At 41.7% G+C, this 21,560-nt stretch overlaps 1 protein-coding gene across 1 annotated transcript in view; it reads right to left on the reverse strand.

The window, feature by feature from the left end:
• LOC124034946 (whirlin-like) overlaps positions 1-21,560 on the reverse strand; it is a 110,797-nt gene that overhangs the window by 53,711 nt on the left and 35,526 nt on the right. Inside the window, exon 2 of the mRNA XM_046348339.1 lies at positions 11,851-12,048. Within this exon, the coding sequence (XP_046204295.1) occupies positions 11,851-12,048 (198 nt within the window). The remainder of the gene's footprint in view (positions 1-11,850; positions 12,049-21,560) is intronic.

Genomic DNA, 21,560 nt, shown 5'->3' on the forward strand with positions numbered 1-21,560 from the left:
ATTTAGTGATTAAGTTAGCCCCGTAACCCTCTACTGTTCCCAAAGTTTATTTAGTGATTAAGTTAGCCCCGTAACCCTCTACTGTTCCCACAGTTTATTTAGTGATTAAGTTAGCTTACGTAACCCTCTAATGTTCCCACGGTTTATTTAGTGATTAAGTTAGCCCCGTAACCCTCTACTGTTCCCACAGTTTATTTAGTGATTAAGTTAGCCCTGTAAACCTCTACTGGTCTCACAGTTTATTTAGTGATTAAGTTAGCCCTGTAAACCTCTACTGGTCTCACAGTTTATTTAGTGATTAAGTTAGCCCCGCAACCCTCTACTGTTCCCACAGTTTATTTAGTGATTAAGTTAGCCTCGTAACCCTCTACTGTTCCAACAGTTTATTTAATGATTAAGTTAGCCCCGTAACCCTGTACTGTTCCCACAGTTTATTTAGTGATTAAGTAAGCCTCATACACCTCCAATGTTCCCACAGTTTATTTAGTGATTAAGTTAGCACCGTAAGCCTCGACTGTTCCCACAGTTTATTTAGTGATTAAGTTAGCCCCGTAACCCTCTACTGTTCCCACAGTTTATTTAGTGATTAAGTTCGCCTCATACACCTCTACTGTTCCCACAGTTTATTTAGTGATTTAGTTAGCCCCGTAACCCTCTACTGTTCCCACAGTTTATTTAGTGATTAAGTTAGCTCCGTTACCCTCTACTGTTCCCACAGTTTATTTAGTGATTAAGTTAGCCCCGTAACCCTCTACTGTTCCCACAGTTTATTTAGTGATTAAGTTAGCCTCATACACCTCTAATGTTCCCACAGTTTATTTAGTGATTAAGTTAGCCTCATACACCTCTACTGTTCCCACAGTTTATTTAGTGATTAAGTTAGCCCCGTAACCCTCTACTGTTCCCACAGTTTATTTAGTGATTAAGTTAGCCCCGTAATCCTCTACTGTTCTCACAGTTTATTTAGTGATTAAGTTAGCCCCGTAACCCTCTACTGTTCCCACAGTTTATTTAGTGATTAAGTTAGCCCCGTAACCCTATACTATTCCCACAGTTTATATAGTGATTAAGTTAGCCTCGTAACCCTCTCCTGTTCCAACAGTTTATTTAGTGATTAAGTTAGCCCCGTAACCCTCTACTGTTCCCACAGTTTATTTAGTGATTTAGTTAGCCCCGTAACCCTCTACTCTTCCCACAGTTTATTTAGTGATTAAGTAAGCCTCATACACCTCCAATGTTCCCACAGTTTATTTAGTGATTAAGTTAGCCCCGTAACCCTCGACTGTTCCCACAGTTTATTTAGTTATTAAGTTAGCCCCGTAACCCTCTACTGTTCCCACAGTTTATTTAGTGATTAAGTTTGCCTCATACACCTCTACTGTTCCCACAGTTTATTTAGTGATTTAGTTAGCCCCGTAACCCTCTACTGTTCCCACAGTTTATTTAGTGATTAAGTTAGCTCCGTTACCCTCTACTGTTCCCACAGTTTATTTAGTGATTAAGTTTGCCCCGTAACCCTCTACTGTTCCCACAGTTTATTTAGTGATTAAGTTAGCCTCATACACCTCTAATGTTCCCACAGTTTATTTATTGATTAAGTTAGCCTCATACACCTCTACTGTTCCCACAGTTTATTTAGTGATTAAGTTTGCCCCGTAACCCTCTACTGTTCCCACAGTTTATTTAGTGATTAAGTTAGCCTCATACACCTCTAATGTTCCCACAGTTTATTTATTGATTAAGTTAGCCTCATACACCTCTACTGTTCCCACAGATTATTTAGTGATTAATTTAGCCCCGTAACCCTCTACTGTTCCCACAGTTTATTTAGTGATTAAGTTAGCCTCATACACCTCTAATGTTCCCACAGTTTATTTAGTGATTAAGTTAGCCTCATACACCTCTACTGTTCCCACAGTTTATTTAGTGATTAAGTTAGCCCCGTAACCCTCTACTGTTCCCACAGTTTATTTAGTGATTAAGTTAGCCCCGTAATCCTCTACTGTTCTCACAGTTTATTTAGTGATTAAGTTAGCCCCGTAACCCTCTACTGTTCCCACAGTTTATTTAGTGATTAAGTTAGCCCCGTAACCCTCTACTATTCCCACAGTTTATATAGTGATTAAGTTAGCCTCGTAACCCTCGACTGTTCCCACAGTTTATTTAGTTATTAAGTTAGCCCCGTAACCCTCTACTGTTCCCACAGTTTATTTAGTGATTAAGTTTGCCTCATACACCTCTACTGTTCCCACAGTTTATTTAGTGATTTAGTTAGCCCCGTAACCCTACTGTTCCCACAGTTTATTTAGTGATTAAGTTAGCTCCGTTTACCCTCTACTGTTCCCACAGTTTATTTAGTGATTAAGTTTGCCCCGTAACCCTCTACTGTTCCCACAGTTTATTTAGTGATTAAGTTAGCCTCATACACCTCTAATGTTCCCACAGTTTATTTATTGATTAAGTTAGCCTCATACACCTCTACTGTTCCCACAGTTTATTTAGTGATTAAGTTAGCCCCGTAACCCTCTACTGTTCCCACAGTTTATTTAGTGATTAAGTTAGCCTCATACACCTCTAATGTTCCCACAGTTTATTTATTGATTAAGTTAGCCTCATACACCTCTACTGTTCCCACAGTTTATTTAGTGATTAAGTTAGCCCCATAACCCTCTACTGTTCCCACAGTTTATTTAGTGATTAAGTTAGAAAACCTGGCCCTCTACTGTTCCCACAGTTTATTTAGTGATTAAGTTCGCCTCATACACCTCTACTGTTCCCACAGTTTATTTAGTGATTTAGTTAGCCCCGTAACCCTCTACTGTTCCCACAGTTTATTTAGTGATTAAGTTAGCTCCGTTACCCTCTACTGTTCCCACAGTTTATTTAGTGATTAAGTTAGCCCCGTAACCCTCTACTGTTCCCACAGTTTATTTAGTGATTAAGTTAGCCTCATACACCTCTAATGTTCCCACAGTTTATTTAGTGATTAAGTTAGCCTCATACACCTCTACTGTTCCCACAGTTTATTTAGTGATTAAGTTAGCCCCGTAACCCTCTACTGTTCCCACAGTTTATTTAGTGATTAAGTTAGCCCCGTAATCCTCTACTGTTCTCACAGTTTATTTAGTGATTAAGTTAGCCCCGTAACCCTCTACTGTTCCCACAGTTTATTTAGTGATTAAGTTAGCCCCGTAACCCTATACTATTCCCACAGTTTATATAGTGATTAAGTTAGCCTCGTAACCCTCTCCTGTTCCAACAGTTTATTTAGTGATTAAGTTAGCCCCGTAACCCTCTACTGTTCCCACAGTTTATTTAGTGATTTAGTTAGCCCCGTAACCCTCTACTCTTCCCACAGTTTATTTAGTGATTAAGTAAGCCTCATACACCTCCAATGTTCCCACAGTTTATTTAGTGATTAAGTTAGCCCCGTAACCCTCGACTGTTCCCACAGTTTATTTAGTTATTAAGTTAGCCCCGTAACCCTCTACTGTTCCCACAGTTTATTTAGTGATTAAGTTTGCCTCATACACCTCTACTGTTCCCACAGTTTATTTAGTGATTTAGTTAGCCCCGTAACCCTCTACTGTTCCCACAGTTTATTTAGTGATTAAGTTAGCTCCGTTACCCTCTACTGTTCCCACAGTTTATTTAGTGATTAAGTTTGCCCCGTAACCTCTACTGTTCCCACAGTTTATTTAGTGATTAAGTTAGCCTCATACACCTCTAATGTTCCCACAGTTTATTTATTGATTAAGTTAGCCTCATACACCTCTACTGTTCCCACAGTTTATTTAGTGATTAAGTTTGCCCCGTAACCCTCTACTGTTCCCACAGTTTATTTAGTGATTAAGTTAGCCTCATACACCTCTAATGTTCCCACAGTTTATTTATTGATTAAGTTAGCCTCATACACCTCTACTGTTCCCACAGATTATTTAGTGATTAATTTAGCCCCGTAACCCTCTACTGTTCCCACAGTTTATTTAGTGATTAAGTTAGCCTCATACACCTCTAATGTTCCCACAGTTTATTTAGTGATTAAGTTAGCCTCATACACCTCTACTGTTCCCACAGTTTATTTAGTGATTAAGTTAGCCCCGTAACCCTCTACTGTTCCCACAGTTTATTTAGTGATTAAGTTAGCCCCGTAATCCTCTACTGTTCTCACAGTTTATTTAGTGATTAAGTTAGCCCCGTAACCCTCTACTGTTCCCACAGTTTATTTAGTGATTAAGTTAGCCCCGTAACCCTCTACTATTCCCACAGTTTATATAGTGATTAAGTTAGCCTCGTAACCCTCTCCTGTTCCAACAGTTTATTTAGTGATTAAGTTAGCCCCGTAACCCTCTACTGTTCCCACAGTTTATTTAGTGATTAAGTTAGCCCCGTAACCCTCGACTGTTCCCACAGTTTATTTAGTTATTAAGTTAGCCCCGTAACCCTCTACTGTTCCCACAGTTTATTTAGTGATTAAGTTTGCCTCATACACCTCTACTGTTCCCACAGTTTATTTAGTGATTTAGTTAGCCCCAGTAACCCTCTACTGTTCCCACAGTTTATTTAGTGATTAAGTTAGCTCCGTTACCCTCTACTGTTCCCACAGTTTATTTAGTGATTAAGTTTGCCCCGTAACCCTCTACTGTTCCCACAGTTTATTTAGTGATTAAGTTAGCCTCATACACCTCTAATGTTCCCACAGTTTATTTATTGATTAAGTTAGCCTCATACACCTCTACTGTTCCCACAGTTTATTTAGTGATTAAGTTAGCCCCGTAACCCTCTACTGTTCCCACAGTTTATTTAGTGATTAAGTTAGCCTCATACACCTCTAATGTTCCCACAGTTTATTTATTGATTAAGTTAGCCTCATACACCTCTACTGTTCCCACAGTTTATTTAGTGATTAAGTTAGCCCCATAACCCTCTACTGTTCCCACAGTTTATTTAGTGATTAAGTTAGAAAACCTGGCCCTCTACTGTTCCCACAGTTTATTTAGTGATTAAGTTAGCCCCGTAAGCCTTTACTGTTCCCACAGTTTATTAAGTGATTAAGTTAGCCCTGTAACCCTCTAATGTTCCCACAGTTTATTTAATGATTAAGTTAGAACACGTAACCCTCTCCTGTTCCAACAGTTTATTTAGTGATTAAGTTAGCCCCGTAACCCTCTACTGTTCCCACAGTTTATTTAGTGATTTAGTTAGCCCCGTAACCCTCTACTGTTCCCACAGTTTATTTAGTGATTAAGTTCGCCTCATACACCTCTACTGTTCCCACAGTTTATTTAGTGATTAAGTTAGCCTCATACACCTCTAATGTTCCCACAGTTTATTTAGTGATTAAGTTAGCCTCATACACCTCTACTGTTCCCACAGTTTATTTAGTGATTAAGTTAGCCCCGTAACACTCTACTGTTCCCACAGTTTATTTAGTGATTAAGTTAGCCCCGTAACCCTCTACTATTCCCACAGTTTATATAGTGATTAAGTTAGCCTCGTAACCCTCTCCTGTTCCAACAGTTTATTTAGTGATTAAGTTAGCCCCGTAACCCTCTACTGTTCCCACAGTTTATTTAGTGATTTAGTTAGCCCCGTAACCCTCTACTCTTCCCACAGTTTATTTAGTGATTAAGTAAGCCTCATACACCTCCAATGTTCCCACAGTTTATTTAGTGATTAAGTTAGCCCCGTAACCCTTGACTGTTCCCACAGTTTATTTAGTTATTAAGTTAGCCCCGTAACCCTCTACTGTTCCCACAGTTTATTTAGTGATTAAGTTTGCCTCATACACCTCTACTGTTCCCACAGTTTATTTAGTGATTTAGTTAGCCCCGTAACCCTCTACTGTTCCCACAGTTTATTTAGTGATTAAGTTAGAAAACCTGGCCCTCTACTGTTCCCACAGTTTATTTATTGATTAAGTTAGCCTCATACACCTCTACTGTTCCCACAGTTTATTTAGTGATTAAGTTTGCCCCGTAACCCTCTACTGTTCCCACAGTTTATTTAGTGATTAAGTTAGCCTCATACACCTCTAATGTTCCCACAGTTTATTTATTGATTAAGTTAGCCTCATACACCTCTACTGTTCCCACAGATTATTTAGTGATTAATTTAGCCCCGTAACCCTCTACTGTTCCCACAGTTTATTTAGTGATTAAGTTAGCCTCATACACCTCTAATGTTCCCACAGTTTATTTAGTGATTAAGTTAGCCTCATACACCTCTACTGTTCCCACAGTTTATTTAGTGATTAAGTTAGCCCCGTAACCCTCTACTGTTCCCACAGTTTATTTAGTGATTAAGTTAGCCCCGTAATCCTCTACTGTTCTCACAGTTTATTTAGTGATTAAGTTAGCCCCGTAACCCTCTACTGTTCCCACAGTTTATTTAGTGATTAAGTTAGCCCCGTAACCCTCTACTATTCCCACAGTTTATATAGTGATTAAGTTAGCCTCGTAACCCTCTCCTGTTCCAACAGTTTATTTAGTGATTAAGTTAGCCCCGTAACCCTCTACTGTTCCCACAGTTTATTTAGTGATTAAGTTAGCCCCGTAACCCTCGACTGTTCCCACAGTTTATTTAGTTATTAAGTTAGCCCCGTAACCCTCTACTGTTCCCACAGTTTATTTAGTGATTAAGTTTGCCTCATACACCTCTACTGTTCCCACAGTTTATTTAGTGATTTAGTTAGCCCCGTAACCCTCTACTGTTCCCACAGTTTATTTAGTGATTAAGTTAGCTCCGTTACCCTCTACTGTTCCCACAGTTTATTTAGTGATTAAGTTTGCCCCGTAACCCTCTACTGTTCCCACAGTTTATTTAGTGATTAAGTTAGCCTCATACACCTCTAATGTTCCCACAGTTTATTTATTGATTAAGTTAGCCTCATACACCTCTACTGTTCCCACAGTTTATTTAGTGATTAAGTTAGCCCCGTAACCCTCTACTGTTCCCACAGTTTATTTAGTGATTAAGTTAGCCTCATACACCTCTAATGTTCCCACAGTTTATTTATTGATTAAGTTAGCCTCATACACCTCTACTGTTCCCACAGTTTATTTAGTGATTAAGTTAGCCCCATAACCCTCTACTGTTCCCACAGTTTATTTAGTGATTAAGTTAGAAAACCTGGCCCTCTACTGTTCCCACAGTTTATTTAGTGATTAAGTTAGCCCCGTAAGCCTTTACTGTTCCCACAGTTTATTAAGTGATTAAGTTAGCCCTGTAACCCTCTAATGTTCCCACAGTTTATTTAATGATTAAGTTAGAACACGTAGCCCTCTACTGTTCCCACAGTTTATTTAGTGATTAAGTTAGCCCTGTAACCCTCTAATGTTCCCACAGTTTATTTAGTGATTAAGTTAGCCCTGTAACCCTCTACTGTTCCCACAGTTTATTTAGTGATTAAGTTCGCCTCATACACCTCTACTGTTCCCACAGTTTATTTAGTGATTAAGTTAGCCTCATACACCTCTAATGTTCCCACAGTTTATTTAGTGATTAAGTTAGCCTCATACACCTCTACTGTTCCCACAGTTTATTTAGTGATTAAGTTAGCCCCGTAACACTCTACTGTTCCCACAGTTTATTTAGTGATTAAGTTAGCCCCGTAATCCTCTACTGTTCTCACAGTTTATTTAGTGATTAAGTTTGCCCCGTAACCCTCTACTGTTCCCACAGTTTATTTAGTGATTAAGTTAGCCCCGTAACCCTCTACTATTCCCACAGTTTATATAGTGATTAAGTTAGCCTCGTAACCCTCTCCTGTTCCAACAGTTTATTTAGTGATTAAGTTAGCCCCGTAACCCTCTACTGTTCCCACAGTTTATTTAGTGATTTAGTTAGCCCCGTAACCCTCTACTCTTCCCACAGTTTATTTAGTGATTAAGTAAGCCTCATACACCTCCAATGTTCCCACAGTTTATTTAGTGATTAAGTTAGCCCCGTAACCCTTGACTGTTCCCACAGTTTATTTAGTTATTAAGTTAGCCCCGTAACCCTCTACTGTTCCCACAGTTTATTTAGTGATTAAGTTTGCCTCATACACCTCTACTGTTCCCACAGTTTATTTAGTGATTTAGTTAGCCCCGTAACCCTCTACTGTTCCCACAGTTTATTTAGTGATTAAGTTAGAAAACCTGGCCCTCTACTGTTCCCACAGTTTATTTATTGATTAAGTTAGCCTCATACACCTCTACTGTTCCCACAGTTTATTAAGTGATTAAGTTAGCCCTGTAACCCTCTAATGTTCCCACAGATTATTTAATGATTAAGTTAGAACACGTAGCCCTCTACTGTTCCCACAGTTTATTTAGTGATTAAGTTAGCCCTGTAACCCTCTAATGTTCCCACAGTTTATTTAGTGATTAAGTTAGCCCCGTAACCCTCTACTGTTCCCACAGTTTATTTAGTGATTAAGTTCGCCTCATACACCTCCATTGTTCCCACAGTTTATTTAGTGATTAAGTTAGCCCCGTAACCCTCTACTGTTCCCACAGTTTATTTAGTGATTAAGTTCGCCTCATACACCTCTACTGTTCCCACAGTTTATTTAGTGATTAAGTTAGCCTCATACACCTCTAATGTTCCCACAGTTTATTTAGTGATTAAGCTAGCCTCATACACCTCTACTGTTCCCACAGTTTATTTAGTGATTAAGTTAGCCCCGTAACACTCTACTGTTCCCACAGTTTATTTAGTGATTAAGTTAGCCCCGTAATCCTCTACTGTTCTCACAGTTTATTTAGTGATTAAGTTAGCCCCGTAACCCTCTACTGTTCCCACAGTTTATTTAGTGATTAAGTTAGCCTCGTAACCCTCTCCTGTTCCAACAGTTTATTTAGTGATTAAGTTAGCCCCGTAACCCTCTACTGTTCCCACAGTTTATTTAGTGATTAAGTTAGCCCCGTAACCCTCTACTGTTCCCACAGTTTATTTAGTGATTTAGTTAGCCCCGTAACCCTCTACTGTTCCCACAGTTTATTTAGTGATTAAGTTTGCCTCATACACCTCTACTGTTCCCACAGTTTATTTAGTGATTTAGTTAGCCCCGTAACCCTCTACTGTTCCCACAGTTTATTTAGTGATTAAGTTAGCCTCATACACCTCTAATGTTCCCACAGTTTATTTATTGATTAAGTTAGCCTCATACACCTCTACTGTTCCCACAGTTTATTTAGTGATTAAGTTAGCCCTGTAACCCTCTAATGTTCCCACAGTTTATTTAGTGATTAAGTTAGAACACGTAGCCCTCTACTGTTCCCACAGTTTATTTAGTGATTAAGTTAGCCCTGTAACCCTCTAATGTTCCCACAGTTTATTTAGTGATTAAGTTAGCACCGTATCCCTCTACTGTTCCCACAGTTTATTTAGTGATTTAGTTAGCCCCGTAACCCTCTACTGTTCCCACAGTTTATTTAGTGATTAAGTTCGCCTCATACACCTCCATTGTTCCCACAGTTTATTTAGTGATTAAGTTAGCCCCGTAACCCTCTACTGTTCCCACAGTTTATTTAGTGATTAAGTTCGCCTCATACACCTCTACTGTTCCCACAGTTTATTTAGTGATTTAGTTAGCCCCGTAACCCTCTACTGTTCCCACAGTTTATTTAGTGATTAAGTTAGCTCCGTTACCCTCTACTGTTCCCACAGTTTATTTAGTGATTAAGTTAGCCCCGTAACCCTCTACTGTTCCCACAGTTTATTTAGTGATTAAGTTAGCCCCGTAACCCTCTACTATTCCCACAGTTTATATAGTGATTAAGTTAGCCTCGTAACCCTCTCCTGTTCCAACAGTTTATTTAGTGATTAAGTTAGCCCCGTAACCCTCTACTGTTCCCACAGTTTATTTAGTGATTTAGTTAGCCCCGTAACCCTCTACTCTTCCCACAGTTCATTTAGTGATTAAGTAAGCCTCATACACCTCCAATGTTCCCACAGTTTATTTAGTGATTAAGTTAGCCCCGTAACCCTCGACTGTTCCCACAGTTTATTTAGTTATTAAGTTAGCCCCGTAACCCTCTACTGTTCCCACAGTTTATTTAGTGATTAAGTTTGCCTCATACACCTCTACTGTTCCCACAGTTTATTTAGTGATTTAGTTAGCCCCGTAACCCTCTACTGTTCCCACAGTTTATTTAGTGATTAAGTTAGCTCCGTTACCCTCTACTGTTCCCACAGTTTATTTAGTGATTAAGTTTGCCCCGTAACCCTCTACTGTTCCCACAGTTTATTTAGTGATTAAGTTAGCCCCGTAACCCTCTACTGTTCCCACAGTTTATTTATTGATTAAGTTAGCCTCATACACCTCTACTGTTCCCACAGTTTATTTATTGATTAAGTTAGCCTCATACACCTCTAATGTTCCCACAGTTTATTTATTGATTAAGTTAGCCTCATACACCTCTACTGTTCCCACAGTTTATTTAGTGATTAAGTTAGCCCCGTAACCCTCTACTGTTCCCACAGTTTATTTAGTGATTAAGTTAGCCTCATACACCTCTAATGTTCCCACAGTTTATTTATTGATTAAGTTAGCCTCATACACCTCTACTGTTCCCACAGTTTATTTAGTGATTAAGTTAGCCCCATAACCCTCTACTGTTCCCACAGTTTATTTAGTGATTAAGTTAGAACACCTAGCCCTCTACTGTTCCCACAGTTTATTTAGTGATTAAGTTAGCCCCGTAAGCCTTTACTGTTCCCACAGTTTATTAAGTGATTAAGTTAGCCCTGTAACCCTCTAATGTTCCCACAGTTTATTTAGTGATTAAGTTAGCACCGTATCCCTCTACTGTTCCCACAGTTTATTTAGTGATTTAGTTAGCCCCGTAACCCTCTACTGTTCCCACAGTTTATTTAGTGATTAAGTTCGCCTCATACACCTCCATTGTTCCCACAGTTTATTTAGTGATTAAGTTAGCCCCGTAACCCTCTACTGTTCCCACAGTTTATTTAGTGATTAAGTTCGCCTCATACACCTCTACTGTTCCCACAGTTTATTTTGTGATTTAGTTAGCCCCGTAACCCTCTACTGTTCCCACAGTTTATTTAGTGATTAAGTTAGCTCCGTTACCCTCTACTGTTCCCACAGTTTATTTAGTGATTAAGTTAGCCCCGTAACCCTCTACTGTTCCCACAGTTTATTTAGTGATTAAGTTAGCCCCGTAACCCTCTACTGTTCCCACAGTTTATTTAGTGATTAAGTTTGCCTCATACACCTCTAATGTTCCCACAGTTTATTTAGTGATTAAGTTAGCCCCGTAACCCTCTACTGTTCCCACAGTTTATTTAGTGATTTAGTTAGCCCCGTAACCCTCTACTGTTCCCACAGTTTATTTAGTGAAAGTAAATCTGTTTTTAAGATCCTTGGGCTGTGTTTGGTCGTCCTCGTAGTTTACTTTTAATTCTGCAGTGCTGTGTAAAGCTGTGTATCATACTGCCTGCCTGGTCTGTGGTGCTGACGATGCAGTCTCACATCAATAGATGAGAGGGGTACTGGACAGAGCAGAGGAGTGCACAGGGCAGGGATGGGTTGCGTCCCAAATGGAACCTTATTCACTACATAGATCACTACCAGGGCCCATAGGGTTCTGTTCAAAAGTAGTGCACTACATAGGGAATAGGGTGCCATTTTAATGCAACCTGGGTATATGGAGAGCTCAGTGAGACTCCACATTGATTTCTGCCCCCCTTCTCCTCCTCCTTCTCCTCCTCCTTCTCATGTTCACCCCCTCCATTAGTTGTTTGTTGTCAAACATGAGTGGCCATTTGACCCATATGTCAGCCATATTGAAACAACTGAGAGAAAATATATTTTAGATTCTCAGAGGTATTCAATCCACTCACTGTCTTCTCCTGTGTGTGTCCTGTACATCTCTGGCTGTGTTGTGGTCCCAGGGTGCTTTGCTGCTCCAGGTCGGCGGGAGGGGACACACTGCGGCCATGAGGATCCACCCAGGCATAAATGTTGTTGCTGACATACCCCCCGGGGATCCGGCCCACTGAACAAACTGACATGGCCAGCTTCTTACAGCCTTTCAGGACCTGCAAGGAGGACAGTGGAAGGATTCAATTCAGTTCACTTCAATCATCGCAACGGGCAATTGAATTTGGGCATGTGAGAGTCAGCAACAACAACATGACAGTATACCTCAGACACACGGTACTACACATGACATGTAGTACTGCAGCGTGGGAGGATGATGACAGGGGTGTTGTTTGTAGTACAGCAGCATGGGAGGAGGATGACAGGGGTGTTGTTTGTAATAAAGCAGCATGGGAGGAGGATGACAGGGGTGTTGTTTGTAATAAAGCAGCATGGGAGGAGGATGACAGGGGTGTTGTTTGTAATATAGCAGCGTGGGAGGAAGATGACAGGGGTGTTGTTTGTAATATAGCAGCGTGGGAGGAAGATGACAGGGGTGTTGTTTGTAGTACAGCAGCGTGGGAGGAGGATGACAGGGGTGTTGTTTGTAATATAGCAGCGTGGCAGGAAGATGACAGGGGTGTTGTTTGTAGTACAGCAGCGTGGCAGGAAGATGACAGGGGTGTTGTTTGTAGTACAGCAGCGTGGGAGGAGGATGACAGGGGTGTTGTTTGTAATATAGCAGCGTGGCAGGAAGATGACAGGGGTGTTGTTTGTAGTACAGCAGCGTGGGAGGAGGATGACAGGGGTGTTGTTTGTAGTACAGCAGCATGGGAGGAAGATGACAGGGGTGTTGTTTGTAGTACAGCAGCGTGGCAGGAAGATGACAGTGGTGTTGTTTGTAATACAGCAGCGTGGCAGGAAGATGACAGGGGTGTTGTTTGTAGTACAGCAGCGTGGGAGGAAGATTACAGGGGTGTTGTTTGTAATACAGCAGCGTGGGAGGAAGATGACAGGGGTGTTGTTTGTAATACAGCAGCGTGGGAGGAGGAAGATGACATGGGTGTTGTTTGTAGTACAGCAGCGTGGGAGGAAGTTGACAGGGGTGTTGTTTGTAGTACAGCAGCGTGGCAGGAAGATGACAGGGGTGTTGTTTGTAATACAGCAGCGTGGCAGGAAGATGACAGGGGTGTTGTTTGTAATACAGCAGCGTGGGAGGAGGAAGATGACAGGGGTGTTGTTTGTAGTACAGCAGCGTGGGAGGAAGATGACAGGGGTGTTGTTTGTAGTACAGCAGCGTGGCAGGAAGATGACAGTGGTGTTGTTTGTAATACAGCAGCGTGGCAGGAAGATGACAGGGGTGTTGTTTGTAGTACAGCAGCGTGGGAGGAAGATGACAGGGGTGTTGTTTGTAATACAGCAGCGTGGGAGGAAGATGACAGGGGTGTTGTTTGTAATACAGCAGCGTGGGAGGAAGATGACAGGGGTGTTGTTTGTAATACAGCAGCGTGGCAGGAAGATGACAGGGGTGTTGTTTGTAGTACAGCAGCGTGGGAGGAAGATGACAGGGGTGTTGTTTGTAGTACAGCAGCGTGGGAGGAAGATGACAGGGGTGTTGTTTGTAGTACAGCAGCGTGGGAGGAAGATGACAGGGGTGTTGTTTGTAATACAGCAGCGTGGGAGGATGATGACAGGGGTGTTGTTTGTAGTACAGCAGCGTGGGAGGAAGATGACAGGGGTGTTGTTTGTAGTACAGCAGCGTGGGAGGAGGATGACAGGAGTGTTGTTTGTAATACAGCAGCGTGGGAGGAAGATGACAGGAGTGTTGTTTGTAATACAGCAGCGTGGGAGGAAGATGACAGGGGTGTTGTTTGTAATACAGCAGCATGGGAGGAGGATGACAGGGGTGTTGTTTGTAATACAGCAGCGTGGGAGGAAGATGACAGGGGTGTTGTTTGTAATACAGCAGCATGGGAGGAAGATGACTGGGGTGTTGTTTGTAATACAGCAGCGTGGGAGGAGGATGATAAGGGGTGTTGTTTGCTAACTTCAGTCATGACGAGGCGCTATATAACAGCTAACACTGAAGCTAGCACACACCAGTTGTTTTCTCCATATTCATTTAGCAGCGGCGGGCTGGTAAATCGTTTTCAACTTAAACGACTAAAACCAGACATAAAATATGTAGAAAAGATAATGGAGCTATATATTTTTAAATAAGATCATCTTTGAGAACTAACAACCACATAAATAAAAACTAGAGTCAGGGTGGATCTAACATTCCAATAATGTCATGTCATAGGGGGCCCCATTGATTTTGTTGTAATGTTTGAGTCACTCAGATAGCATAAGACATGGCAGAATGTGTAGAATTGCAGCAAATATGCTTGAAAACATTTTGTATTTGCAACCTCTAAAAGGTTTTGGTCAGAGACCACACCATTAGCCACGCCCACTGCCACCGCTGATGAAAAGACAAAGGCAAAGACAAAGACAAAGACAAAGACACAGACACAGACACACACACACAGACACACACACACACACATACAGACACACACACATTCCACTCTGTATCACAGCCGGATATACCCCCTCACATCGACCTTGTTATTTCTATCTGATTTTGTAAGTAGAGGCTTCACCATACTTGATGATATAGACACATCCTCTCAGAATGAACCATCGTCATACAGTCTTCATTGTGTTCAGGAAACAGTGAAGCTCATTACGGACATCTAGCAGCAGCATCTAACATCATGCTGCTTCTTTATGAGCTAGAGAATTAGAGTGGCTGAGGCCACAGCTCTCTGCTCTCTGTGGATGGGGCCACAGCTCTCTGCTCTCTGTGGATGAGACCACAGCTCTCTGTGGACGAGGCCACAGCGCTCTGCTCTCTGTGGATGAGGCCACCACAGCTCTCTTCTCTCTGTTGGTGAGGCCACAGCTCTCTGCTCTCTGTGGATGAGGCCACAGCTCTCTGCTCTCTGTGGATGAGGCCACAGCTCTCTGCTCTCTGCTCTCTGTGGATGAGACCACAGCTCTCTGTGGACGAGGCCACAGTGCTCTGCTCTCTGTGGATGAGGCCACCACAGCTCTCTTCTCTCTGTTGGTGAGGCCACAGCTCTCTGCTCTCTGTGGATGAGGCCACAGCTCTCTGCTCTCTGTGGATGAGGCCACAGCTCTCTGCTCTCTGTGGATGAGACCACAGCTCTCTGTGGACGAGGCCACAGCGCTCTGCTCTCTGTGGATGAGGCCACCACAGCTCTCTTCTCTCTGTTGGTGAGGCCACAGCTCTCTGCTCTCTGTGGATGAGGCCACAGCTCTCTGCTCTCTGTGGATGAGGCCACAGCTCTCTGTGATGAGGCCACAGCTCTCTGCTCTCTGTGGTTGAGGCCTCTGCTCTCTGCTCTCTGTGGATGAGGTCACAGCTCTCTGCTCTCTGTGGACGAGGCCACAGCTCTCTGCTCTCTGTGGATGAGGCCACAGCTCTCTGCTCTCTGTGGATGAGTCTATAGCTCTCTGCTTTCTGTGGTTGAGGCCACAGCTCTCTCAGTGGCTGTCCTCTGACTCATCTGCACAGACATAGACACACACAAGGCCAGACACACACACAGGGTCACACACACAGGGCCAAACACACACAGGGCCAAACACAGACATATGCACACACACACAGTCAAATGTATGCTCACACACACGCAGACACACACTGTAATGTGTCTCTAAACAACACTGAGGGGGCAGGGACATCATGTGGTGAGAAGGATCTCACTGGAAGAACCAAGCTGTCCCTATCTACAGAATGGCTGTCTGATCAGAGAGAGAGAGAGAGAGAGAGAGAGACTTACTTTGGCAATGTAAACATGCCAATAAAGCCCTTAAATTGAATTGAGATAGAAATACCAGTGTCATCACAGCAACAAGATGTGTGACCTGTTTCCACAAGAAAAGGGCAACCAAGAACAAACATCATTGTAAATACAGCCCATATTTATGTTAATTTATTTTCTCTTTTGTACTTTAACTATTTGCACATAATATTTGAAATGAGCAAGAGAAGATAAGGAGGAGCAGAGTCCCCTCAGTTAGCTGGTTCTGGGGCTGTGTTCACAAAACAGACCCCCATGACAGGAACACAATTAGACATAACCAAATTATGAGAAAGCAAAAGATAATTAATGTACACACTGGAAAGAATCAACCAAAACAACAGAGCCAATGTGAATGCTAGCTGTCCCTAGACAGAGAGTATAGAGAGATGTACTTGACAGTGGCAGACTGGCTGCTCTTGTCTGTGTGAGTGTGTTTTACTTTGTGGACTAATAGAGTTCTGGAGAAAATGTAAAATAATGTTCTGCTATACCGTTTATTCATAGTTATACTGCATTTCTCTTTTATTGTGGATGAATAGAGTAATGCGGAAGTGTGATCGGTAAATTGGAATTGCTCATCATCTGTCAATTTATGCTGCAATAACAGCTGGCGGACTACTGTAAAGAAAGCCAGGTTGCTTCATCCTGACACCAGAGTTGAATCGAGACATGCTCCTACTAGACTTGGACACCCAGGCCTGAGGTGAAAGCCTGTCACAAAGGCTATGCTCCTACTAACGACCAACAGTATCCTGACAAACTGTTATTTCGCAGCAAGGCCCATTTTCTAGTGGTTTTCCATTCGACTTGACTTTCAGGACATTGCCGTCAATGGGTCAAATATAAACAGCATTACTTGACTAAGACAGAAAACAGCAGCTCCTCTCTTCCTCTCTCTCTGCCAAATTAGGTTTGTTAAAAACATGGGAGGAGAGCAGGTTTGTGTAATGTCCTGATCATTGATCCCGAGTCCTAAAACAAGTCTTCATAGGACGCCAGGGCCCTGTCTGGCTGCACAACAACAACAGGACAGCCCCCCCCCTCTCACTCTCCCTATTTCTCTCTCTCTCTCTCTCTCTCTCTCTCTCTCTCTCTCTCTCTCTCTCTCTCTCTCTCTCTCTCTCTCGCGCTCTCTCGCTCTCTCGCTCTCTCTCTCTCGCTCTCTTGTCTCTCTATCTCTCTCTCTCTCTCTCTCTCTCTCTCTCTCTCTCTCTCTCTCTCTCTCTCTCTCTCTCTCTCTCTCTCTCTCTCTCTCTCTCTGTGTCTCTCTCTCTGTCTCTCTCTGTGTGTGTCTCTCGATTCAATTCAATTCAATTCAAGGGCTTTATTGGCATGGGAAACATGTGTTAACATTGCCAAAGCAAGTGAGGTAGACAACATACAAAGTGAATATATAAAGTGAAAAACAACTCTCTCTCTCTCTCTCTCTCTATTTCTCTCTCTCTTTCTCTCTCTATATATATATATATCTCTCAAAAACAAACAGCTTAACATTTACACAAAATCTCTTCATTGTGCTGTCTGCATGCGTCCTCTGCCCAGTGATTTGGTGATGCAACGTTTATGACCCCATCCTCAGTGTCGTTGATGGACGTTCTGTTTCTGCCTCAGCACTGAGGGGCCTGATGTGTCATCCCTCCAGCACAGGGCCCATCCATCACACTGTGTTGGGTCCATCATCAGCCAGACGAACCAGCTGACACATACCCAAGGTCTGTCTCTGGCTACGTTTTCTACATCCCAAATGGCACCCTATTCCCTATATAGCGCACTACTTTTGACGGGTCCTGGTCAAAAGTAGTGTACTCTATAGAGAACAGGATTCCATTTGGGATGAAGTCTCTGTGTTGGGCTGGTGAGCCTGGGCTGGGCTGTGAGAGAGAAGGAAAAGTTGCGTCCCAATTCCAAAATGACACCCTATTCCCTGGGCTCTGGTAAACACACACACACACACACACACACACACACACACACACACACACACACACACACACACACACACACACACACACACACACACACACACACACACACACACACACACACCTCACACACCTCACGGCATTCTCACAAGCAACATTGTTTCAATAATATATAGAACTTTTGTCGCAGCTCGGGTATATAAAGCTTTTTTGAGGCCTTGTTCACAATTCATTCTGTGGCAGCACAATGACCAAAAGATATACTGTATGTGAGGCTCTTGATCATATCTTTGATCATGACACTAGTGAGGAGGAGGGAGTCCTTGTTAAACTTTGACACAAAGTAGTCTGTGATACATAGCACACTATGTTTCATCTGAGTATTTGTTATAGTCAAAATAATCCATACATTATGCTTTTTTTTACTCAAAAACGAGTTGTATGAGCTCAGGTCAATGACGCCTACAGGCCATAGATGTAACGGCGTTCGTCTGTTGAAGAAAGAGAGTCGGACCGAAATGCAGCATGTTGGTTACTCATCACTTTAATGAAATGAATCGCGGTACATGAAATAACTTATAAAGACGAAAACAACAAACGGAACGTGAAACTTATTACAGCCTATCTGGTGAATACTACACAAAGACAGGAACAATCACCCACGAAATACAAAGCGAAACTCAGGCTGCCTAAATACGGTTCCCAATCAGAGACAACGATAAGCACCTGACTCTGATTGAGAATCGCCTCAGGCAGCCAAGCCTAACAACACCCCTAATCAGCCGCGATCCCAAATAATACAAACCCCAATACGAAAACAACATATAAACCCATGTCACACCCTGGCCTACCCAAACATATAACAAAAACACAAAATACAATGACCAAGGCGTGACAATAGATAGCAAATAGAAGTTCAAAACTTGTAATGTTCACAAGAACTTAAGTTGATAAAAAGATCTAAACAACATTAGGTGATAATATATGTATTATTATGGATTTATAATCAGCCATAAAGGGGCGCGGCCATTTTGGACCGGGAACAGAATGAATCAACATGATATGATCACAACAGGGGGTTAAATGGGATGCTTGTGCTTTTTGATGATCTGTGAAGTACCTCGTCTACTTTGATGGGACGTTCTATTTTGGATGTCTGGAAGTGTTTCAAGTAGAGATGACAGGAGGGTATTGCGACCGTACTAGAGATCATTTCCTTTGAGGGGATAACTATAGATACAGTAGGTAAACTATTTGTTCTATAAAAGGAGAATGGGAGATATCAACAGTTGCTGAAGTTGTATTACTGTATTCTTAAAGCATGATACATTAGATTGTAGAGAAGGGAATGTCGACAAGTCTGATTCTAAGCTATGGTGAACAACAGTATGCTTTTGGTAGGGCAAAACATACTACTTTAGTGTAATAAGCTATCTCCAAGTAAAAAAAAATTTAATTTAATGATGACAAACATTGTAATTTAATGATGTGGAATGACTATAATCATCGACTGTATTGGGTCATTATAGATGCACAGGGGAGCAGACAGTATGTCCCAAATGGTACCCTATTCCCTAATGGTACCCTATTCCCTATGTAGTGCACTATTTATTTTTGACTGGGGCCCATAGGGTTCTGGTCAAAAGTAGTGCACTATATAGGCTTAAGGGTGCAATTCGGGGCTCAAGCCTGTGTTCAATCATTCTAAACAATGGATGCTGAGGGGAGCAGACACTTACAGATAATGTTTTCCTTGGTGCTGTCTCCATAAAACCATCTGTCCTCCAACTCAAAAGACCTCCAATCTCCCCATGTCCACAATTAAATCCTTTCCCTGCTTCATTACGTCTGACCGCACACAGTCAAAAAGATGGCATTAAACCAAGCGCATAAAAATGTCTCCTAGTCATTAAGGTCCTAATAAATTAGGTTGATACATAGAATCAATGTATTAAGGGCTTGACACAGATAAAACGTAGAACTAAACAGAACAGCACTCCTCTGCAATATAATTAAGCAATAAGGCATGAGGGGGTGTGGTATATGGCCAATATACCACGGCTAAGGGCTGTTCTTTGCATGACGCAACGCAGAGTGCCTGGATTCAGCCCTTAGCTGTGGTATATTGGCCATATATCACAAACCCCTGAGGTGCCTTATTGCTATTATAAACTGGTTACCAACGTAATCAGAGCAGTAACAATAAATATTTTGTCATACCCGTGGTATACGGTCTGATATACCACGACCTTCAGCCAATCAGCATTCAGGGCTCAAACCAACCAGTTTATAATAGGGCTTCACTAACCAACACAACAAACAGAGAGAAATGGAAGAGATGATCAGAAAAAGGATGCTAGCATTGAATAACAGAAAGATATACCCGTGAATTACAGGATCACTATGGATGATCCTGACTGGAACAATGCATTGAACCATTCACTTTTTGTACAACATGATTATATCACCTTTTGAAGTATACATTTAGATAGAATGACAATAGAGTAAGCCCTTTTCTATTCTAGGCTGGTTGTTGGATAGATGTGCTGCAGGCACCAAGCTCATTTAGGAGGACAAGAGCCAAAGGTCAGTGCTGTAACGAGCACAGAGGAGTGACACTCAGCTGCTATCAGGCTAGAAATATCTCCCCCAGGTTTTCACTGGAGGCAGTCACAGTTGGAGTGGGAGTAAACAGGGCTCTCAGTGGCATTGGAACTGGATGAAGCAAGCTGGATGGAGGAGGAGGAGGAGGAGGAGTTGGAGTAGGAAGAGTAGAAGGAGGAGGATGGAGAGCTTTATTTATAAGCAGGAAGGGAAGGGGCCGAGAGGCGCCGAGAGGGACCACTGCAGATTTCAACACTGGGCAGGCAGCAGGCTACAGTGGCTTTGGCTAACAGGGCTCTCAGAGCCTCTTCACTCAGTCCTGGTACACTGGTTGACAGAAATGTGTTGAGGGGAGACATTTGTATTGTCATGGTCAGTACCTAACTAACAGTACTGATAGTTACATTTATATTGTCATGGTCAGTACCTAACTAACAGTACTGATAGTTACATTTATATTGTCATGGTCAGTACCTAACTAACAGTACTGATAGTTACATTTATATTGTCATGGTCAGTACCTAACTAACAGTACTGATAGTTAGTTACATTTATATTGTCATGGTCAGTACCTAACTAACAGTACTGATAGTTAGTTACATTTATATTGTCATGGTCAGTACCTACCTAACAGTACTGATAGTTAGTTACATTTATATTGTCATGGTCAGTACCTAACTAACAGTACTGATAGTTAGTTACATTTATATTGTCATGGTCAGTACCTAACTAACAGTACTGATAGTTAGTTACATTTATATTGTCATGGTCAGTACCTAACTAACAGTACTGAGAGTTCAATTTATCATAATAATAATAATAATATATGCCATTTAGCAGACGCTTTTATCCAAAGCGACTTACAGTCATGTGTGCATACATTTATATTGTCATGGTCAGTACCTAACTAACAGTACTGAGAGTTAAATTTATATTGTCATGGTCAGTACCTAACTAACATTACTGAGAGTTCAATTTATATTGTCATGGTCAGTAACTTTCTAACAGTACTGATAGTTACATTTATATTGTCATGGTCAGTACCTAACTAACAGTACTGATAGTTACATTTATATTGTCATGGTCAGTACCTAACTAACAGTACTGATAGTTAGTTACATTTGTATTGTCATGGTCAGTACCTAACTAACAGTACTGATAGTTACATTTATATTGTCATGGTCAGTACCTAACTAACAGTACTGATAGTTAGTTACATTTATATTGTCATGGTCAGTACCTAACTAACAGTACTGAGAGTTAAATTTATATTGTCATGGTCAGTACCTA

Source organism: Oncorhynchus gorbuscha, linkage group LG05 (genome assembly GCF_021184085.1).
Source record: "Oncorhynchus gorbuscha isolate QuinsamMale2020 ecotype Even-year linkage group LG05, OgorEven_v1.0, whole genome shotgun sequence".
In the NCBI taxonomy this organism is placed as follows: domain Eukaryota; kingdom Metazoa; phylum Chordata; class Actinopteri; order Salmoniformes; family Salmonidae; genus Oncorhynchus; species Oncorhynchus gorbuscha.